Raw genomic sequence first — 7,767 nt, 5'->3', positions numbered from 1 at the left:
ATATGTGTGGCGTGTGTGCTCGGGCAGCGTCGAAGCCGCCGCGCCTGAGGATATGAGAAAAACAAAACTTGTTTTGAGCACACGACGCGAACGACGACGGCCCTCCACACGTCGATTGAGAATGTTACTGACGATGACGGCGACGACGTTCGTTCGCCTTCGTCTTTGCTATTTTTCTGTTTTTTTTCTCTTTTTTGCTAGCCTCGTTCGTCGTTCTTCTTTAGTAAAACGAAAGCACAAAACAAGGAAGAAGCAGGAACGAGAACTGAAAAATGATATTATGATCAGCTAGCTTTTTTCATAGTCCACTTATTCAGCAGCAAAGTTGACTGACGTGGTGTGACTCTTTTGTACAATTCTAGAACTCGAGAAGTGATCTATACCGTTAAAAGTTCACCGACGTACTTTGCTAGTCCATAATACAGCGTTCCAGCCCACACTGAATTCTTTTTTGTTGTTTTCATTCTTAGAAAAGCTCCAACACTCATTAGACGTCCTCATAGAGTACATTCTCAAGAACTCCAGTTCTATGTAAACAGTTTTCTTGTCCTCGTCGCCATCGTCATTTTCTTTTTTTTCCCATATCTTTTTCGCATTTTTCATTACGGACAGAAAACAACGCCCCGGTAAAATCTATCCAGTGAAAGTTTCGTCTCAAGGATTTTTTGTGAAACAAGAACTTTTCGGTAAAACCTCAACAAAAATTTTTGTGAAATAATTCTGTAGATTTTCGAACATTCTTCTGGCTCGCACTTTTAGTTCAAAAAATGTGACTTATTAGAAATTATAGTTCTCCCAGTCTTGTGATAAAGAGAACGGAAATTAGAAAATGAGACTAAGTACTAGGAATCAGTCTGAAAATTATTAAGTTTTTGATCTTTCTTTTTAGCTCAAAAAAACAGCTAGATAATTTTTAGCGGATTTTTCTTATTCAAGCTTAAAGCTAAATTTTGAGCGAAGTAAGCTACAGTAAGTTCTAGGCTTCCGTTTGGAATTTAGCCAGTTTCTGACCATTTTTTAGTTTCAAATTTTCTGCTAGTTCCGATTTGAGCAATTTGAGTTGCGCTTTTCAGCATGAGACTGATTTTCAAGGTTGTATACTTAAAAAGTGAATTATTTTTTGAATATAAGACAATTCTCCAAATTTGACTTTTGTGGAACTACCGTAATTATTCTCATAGAATGACCCCTAACTCTCAACTTTAAGGTCAATTATCTCGGTCCCTATACAAGATATCAAAAACCTGTTCACTGATAAAACATTGTTGATAATATTTTGAATAATTGATCAGTTGACAACTTTTTCGTATCTTCGACAGAAACCAAAAAGAATTAACTCAAAGGTTTTACGGTTTTTCAAAATACCGTGAGCACTCTAACAGAAATCTACCTTATACTTGCATTTCAAGCTCAATTATCTCGGTTCCTTTATGTGTTATCAGAAATTGGTAAATTGATAAAACATTGGTGATATCATGATAAACTATTTGTTAGTTGACACTTTTTTATATCTTTTGAAGGAACCAAGATAATTGAGCTCAAAGTGCATGTATAACGTGGGCTTCTATCAATCAAGTGTCCTTGTTTAGACAGGTGTAATTTCTTCCTTGTACTTTTGCATATTCCCTGTATTCATTCCTTCAGTCATTTTTAGTCAAAAACAAGTGTATCTCACTCCTATGGTACACCGTCTTCTTCTTCTAGAATAATTTTGCTCTCTTCTCGTTCGTTCGTTTTTCTCTTCTCCTCCCGATCCACGCCTTGTTATTCACACGGAGACGTTCGCCAATTTTTCATTTCCTCTTTTCTTATTCTCTTTGGTATTCTATACGCTTCGTCTTATTATAGTTTTTACCTTCAGGGAGCACCGCGGTTTTCCTCAATGAACTGAATCTCTCCCGTGCAGCAGTTTGTGTGAATGTGAACTGTTTCTGTAACGTTGTCTTAAATCATAAACTCCCAACTACCTCCCAACTACCTCATTTCTTTTGTAATTTACCTCATCTACTACTACTACACATATATCAACACATCAATCGACAAGAACGGATCTACCTGGAAACGAAGAAAACCCCCCGACCTCAACCTACAAAACATACATACCAGTTGTCTCTATAATTGTACATTCCTAAATTGAAATTGAATTTTTTTCTTTGATTTCAAAACCAATCTACCTCTAACCTGTAATTCCAACTTTTTCTTCTTCTCGTCTATTTATTCTCCTCCCTTTTGGCAATGGCGGACAATTTACTTTCTTCGCAAAACTATATTAACTGGACAATGCTGAATAAGTTCTATGGCAAGGTTTGTTGTTGCGTAAATCTCCTGTGGGAACGCTCTGGATATTTTCGTAGTGGTTCCAAAATTTCAATCAAAACTCTTTTCCAACCTTATCGGTATACCTGGAGAACTGGGAGAAGCGGAGAAATAAACCAAAAAAAAAACACAGACAGACGCCGGTGACGCCACCCACTTTTTCGCTCGCCGTGCCCTCCCGCATGGAAAAATTTGTCGTCCTGGCCTCCCGCTCTTCCTTCCATTCTCCCGTTCTCTCTCTCGTTTCCAACTGCCCTTTAGTTTTTTGTGATAAGGCGCCACCTAGGTTCAGAAACTAGAAAAAAGTATGTTTCAATCTTTTTCTGATCTAAATAATCTATTCATGTATAATCTACTAGTCTCATCGTTTAACAAGTCTAGCTATTACTGGCCAATTAGTCCTCTATCATGTTATTTATCAATGACGGTGAGTCTGGAATAGAGCCTCTGAAAAAGGGATTATGGATAAAGGAACGTGATGATCCGAGTAAGAGGAAATGTACTGCATGGTTCTAGTGGTAGTTGTAATTGTAAATGTGAGACTGATTAAGCGTTGCACCTGTGGTAGGCTTGTGTTCTAATCATTATCATTTTTGCAGCCTCAGATGAGCACTCCGGATGATCCGGTCATCCACAGCCCTCCCTCAATTGGTGCCGCACCAGGAATGAACGGTATGTTGTACTTTTTGTACTATATGTACTTTTGTTCTATTCAAGAAACTTTTCTTCAATATGTTGTCATGTTGTTTCTATTATAAAACGGAACAATAGAACAAAAATTTGATTTTCTAAACGTTAACATTATCTGATTACCAAACAAAAAGCTTATCAGTAGTGAGCGAGTAAAATGCGTTGTTCTACTCTACTCAAAACATTTTTGTAATAAATATATCTGTCAGTTTTATCACTTTTCGTCAAAGTGGTGTGATAGTGGAAGAACACGGAAAACTCTTCTTTTTTTTCTCGAAACGCACTTTACACTTTTTCTACTGATCCGCCGCTCCAGCATCTCCCCGAGAACAACAGAGTAGTGAGCATCGGGGTGTACTATTGAAAAATTGAATGCACCTTCTTGCTCTCTCGCCCACAAGATCCACAAGTTCCTAGGGATCTGAGAAGATGAAAAAAAATTCGTTGGGGCGAGAAATCGGTGAACCAACCAACTGTTGCGGTGATTAAGATGAGATAAGATTTATTGCTTTTCAGGATATCATGGATCTGGGGTGAAACTTGAGGAAGGCTCTGGTGCTTGTGGCTCGCCGGATGATGGGAACATGGACTCTTCAGAAGTGAGCTCTTCAGGCATGGGGTCACTAAACGTTCTGTGATTTTTCAGGAGAGTCGTCGTCGTCAAAAAACTTGCCGAGTATGTGGTGATCATGCGACGGGCTACAATTTCAACGTTATCACCTGTGAATCTTGTAAAGCATTTTTCAGACGAAATGCTTTACGTCCAAAGGTAGTCTTCGACATCTTCACCTTCAAAGTTTACTTTCAAAATTCCAGGAGTTCAAGTGTCCGTATTCGGAAGATTGTGAGATTAACTCTGTAAGTCGGCGGTTTTGTCAAAAGTGCCGGTTGCGGAAATGTTTTACTGTCGGTATGAAAAAAGAGTGGATATTAAACGAGGAACAACTTCGGCGGAGGAAGAACTCCCGCCTGAACAACAACAGCACCTCGAACAAAAGAGCACAGCCAGGACATCAAATGTCACCACAACATCCAGGTCAGCAACAACCACATCAATCACCGGTCCCACACCCAGGAGTCGCTGTTTATGTGAGTTTACTGTATTTTTTGAATATTGTCCTGACCTAATTGTGCTTTAGCAACAACCGCAACGTCCGTTGACTATTAACCCTATGGATAATCAGGTAAGATTATTAAAGAGCAGAGTTTGGAAACAATTCTCTTACTATCCAAATTTTCAGATGATGCACCATATGCAAAACCGACCAAATGTGATGCCCCAGCTCATTAGCCCACCGGGAGCTCAACCAGTGAGTGTCTTGCACTCTTTTCATCTTTGAACGAGAGGGTTTTTATCTCACTATCATCATTTCATAAGGACATATCTTGCCCAGACGGTGATATGAATCTTCTTGTCACTTTTGCACTTGAAACAACTAGCGAAACCGGTTATATAAAGTCCTAGACTATGTTTTTTGAACGCGTTTTTTCTTTTTTTTTATCAGATCGGATATAGCATATTCTCATTGAATTACATATTTCAGTGACCAATTTTTCTTGAGATTAGGATTTTGTTGTTGGTGAAGTTCTGACACTCACTGAATAACAATTAATTAGAAAAGAGTCACAAGTTTTGCGAACATTTTTAATAAAATAAGCTGAAAAAAACGTTTTTGTATAACCTTTTGACCGGTACTCAGCACGTGACTTCATTTTCCATGGTCTGTGATACGGGATAATTTTCAGTACCCATTGACGTCTCCTGTCGGATCCAGTGCTTCCGATTCTCCACCAAACCGAAGTTTGACAATGATGCACAACGGCGAGAAGTCTCCAGATGGTGTAAGTTCAAAGATATGATTGTTCGAGCGAGAAGACGCTTTGAATGATGAATGTGACCGCTGACTGTGAGGGGCGAACCTTTAAAAAATCAACCTTCAAAATTTCTATGATAAAAATTATGTAACATCGTTCGAAAAGGCTCCATTTTATAATATCTAGAAATGACTCTGAAGGAACAAGTTCTCAAGAAAAATGGGGATTCAGATGCACCCTCGCTTTATTTGCCTTGCATTCTTTGTTTTCAGACTGTGAACATTTCAAAAAAAGTATAGAAATTTATGTTGCACCCTTGCTTAGTTTCACAACGAGCTTTTGAATGATAGCTGAACTTTTCACCACACACTTGTATCATCCAACTATCTTTTTAGTACGATCCAAACATGATGGCTCATCGAATTTCGCAAACGTCGCTGAACTGTCGACCAAAAATGGATGACAACGGACAGGTAATTAATCTATTCTTCCAATATCTTCTACGCAACCTTCAATCCCCTCTAACCCTTTGCATCGAGAATTTCTTCTTCTCTCTTTTCATTTTTTTTACTACGAATCACTGCACTTTTAACGAAGTAGCTTCCATTCTCCCCCGAAACCACCGCATTCTGAAGCAACAATTTTTCTTGCACGACCCTTGACAATTGCTAAACAAAAGATTTATAGGTTGTTCTTACCGCTGAAGAGTACAAGAATCTTCTCGCTCGAATTCCACAAAATCAGCCAGGACTCATGAACGAGGAGGAGCCTATCAACAAACGGTAACTTAATTTTCCTTATCAATTCAATCAACCGAACTTTGTTTGTTTCCAGTGCCGCTTACAACTGCAACGGTCACCCAATGCCAGCGGAGCACACGCCACCATACAGCGCGCCGATGAGCGATATGAGCTTATCTCGTAATAACTCGACCTCATCGGGTATGCAACCTCTGAACCACGTGAACGGCGCACCGCATGGTGAGATGATTCCAGGCAGCAGTGTGCCAACCCAATCGCACTTTGACATTGCCTCGTTCGGAATGGGAATCGTGACAGCGACCGGAGGTGGCGACGCCGCCGAGGAGATGTATCGCAAGATGACCAGCTTCTACGATCAGTGCATTCAATCGGCTCTCGACAGTCCCGAAAGCCAAGAACCAAAGATGATCGAGAACAAGCCAGACTATGTAAGTGTGAGAAAAAAAAGACAGTGTCTATTGTCTTATCTTGAAAACTGATTTGTGAGAAAGAGCGAGTGTATCGGCCGCTGCGATGAAGAAAGGAAACCTTGCACTTTTGAAGGTAGTGCCAGACAGTGGCAGGGTTCTCCGCGTCAACCGGTGGCAATCATATGCGAAACCTCCACCCCCTAAGAGCGAGTGTCAATCTTTTAGTGTCAATCGTTCATTCCACTTCTCACACTTATGTGTATCGTTCCTCTTTTTATTTTACCCAATCGCACAATTTTTCCAGATGACTCCAAATCACAACTTCCAATACAACGCCGATCCATACCATGTAGCAGCGGAAATACAACCACTTGAGCGTAACGTCAACTATCAGCTCAATGCTACGGAGCTTAAGGCACTGGATAATGTCCGTGAGGCGTTCTTTGGAATGGATGATCCAATGGAGCAAGGACGTCAATTGCAGTCGTTCCTCAAGGTTCGTGATTTTGGATTATTGAAGAGAGCCTCAGTCTCAGGTTCCTGAATTTCTTAACGGCTCAATTTTCAGGCCAACAAGTCACCGGCTGACATCATGAACATCATGGATGTGACCATGAGACGTTTTGTTAAGGTCGCCAAGGGAGTTCCAGCATTCCGTGAGGTGTCTCAAGAAGGAAAGTTCTCACTTCTCAAGGGAGGCATGATTGAGATGCTCACTGTTCGCGGAGTCACTCGCTACGACCCGCACACCAACTCGTTCAAAACTCCAACCATCAAGGGACAGAACGTTTCAGTCAATGTGGATGACATGTTCGCAAAACTCAATTCGAATGCGCAGGCGCAGAAAGAAAAATGCTTAGAGTGAGTTTTCCAGGGTCCAGTATCTAAGACTACATTGAAAAAGGGAAATACCGTGAACACTCTGAAAGAAGGCCAACTGAACCGTCCGCTTTAAACATATATATCTCAGTTCCTTTAAAGGTTTTAAAAGGTGGTTAACTTATAAATTGCTTATCATGTTTTCACAAACATTTTGTCAGTTGATCACCTTTGTGTATCATCTACAACAACCGAGATATATAAGCTCAAAGGTGGTATTTTTGGACAGTCTTCTATTAGAGCGTTTACAGTAGTTCTTGGAGTGAATTGATTACAAGGGTACATAGCGTTTTGTGGAGTTTGGGGTGAGGACAACAAAAAAACAAAAAATTCCTAACTTTTTAACTTTTTGCTAAAATTATATGCTAACGCCCTAAACACCAAGATCATATGTATCCAGCTAGAGGCCCTTGGATCCTAGACCGTCATCAAGAATCTCTGGACATCTTCTAGCTATTGTATTTCAGGTTCTTTGGTTTCTTCGACGAGGAGATCAAGAAGAATGAACTTGCCGTTTATCTAGTCATGTTGGCTGTTCTCTTCTCTGTACGTATCGATCCACCAATGAATGAAAATGACGTTCGCATCGTTACCGACCAACACAATCATTTCATGAGTCTTCTTAACAGGTATTCATAATCTGATTTTAAAAAATGTATTGCAACTTTCAAAATTTCAGATACTTGGAATCATTGTACGGAGAGCAAGCACGGCGTATATTCGAACGCCTTCCGAAGGCTTTGGGAATGCTCAATGTGAGTTGAACTGAACTTATCTAGTGAATCTAACCCATTTTTTCACAGGACATTGCTCGTAACGCTGGAATGTTATTCATGGGTGCCGTACGTTCTGGAGAAGCCGAGGAGCTGCCAGGAGAATTTTTCAAAATCAAGTAG

The 7,767-nt window shown here is 40.1% G+C and overlaps 1 protein-coding gene across 1 annotated transcript in view; it reads left to right on the top strand.

Annotated features, from left to right (window-relative positions):
* Window positions 1–7,767, top strand: part of Cbr-daf-12 — a gene marked incomplete at both ends in the record, with an annotated part of 23,717 nt that extends 15,950 nt beyond the window's left edge. Inside the window, 15 exons of the mRNA XM_002644099.1 lie at window positions 2,916–2,988; window positions 3,523–3,605; window positions 3,653–3,775; window positions 3,823–4,095; window positions 4,146–4,190; window positions 4,248–4,316; window positions 4,753–4,848; window positions 5,217–5,294; window positions 5,509–5,603; window positions 5,656–6,010; window positions 6,297–6,488; window positions 6,561–6,853; window positions 7,339–7,500; window positions 7,551–7,626; window positions 7,675–7,767. Coding sequence (XP_002644145.1) covers window positions 2,916–2,988; window positions 3,523–3,605; window positions 3,653–3,775; window positions 3,823–4,095; window positions 4,146–4,190; window positions 4,248–4,316; window positions 4,753–4,848; window positions 5,217–5,294; window positions 5,509–5,603; window positions 5,656–6,010; window positions 6,297–6,488; window positions 6,561–6,853; window positions 7,339–7,500; window positions 7,551–7,626; window positions 7,675–7,767 — 2,106 coding nt within the window. The remainder of the gene's footprint in view (window positions 1–2,915; window positions 2,989–3,522; window positions 3,606–3,652; window positions 3,776–3,822; window positions 4,096–4,145; window positions 4,191–4,247; window positions 4,317–4,752; window positions 4,849–5,216; window positions 5,295–5,508; window positions 5,604–5,655; window positions 6,011–6,296; window positions 6,489–6,560; window positions 6,854–7,338; window positions 7,501–7,550; window positions 7,627–7,674) is intronic.

The sequence above is a fragment of the Caenorhabditis briggsae genome (genome assembly GCF_000004555.2).
Source record: "Caenorhabditis briggsae complete genome, chrX, whole genome shotgun sequence".
NCBI classification, from domain to species: domain Eukaryota; kingdom Metazoa; phylum Nematoda; class Chromadorea; order Rhabditida; family Rhabditidae; genus Caenorhabditis; species Caenorhabditis briggsae.
This window is presented reverse-complemented; position numbering and strand designations above follow the sequence as displayed.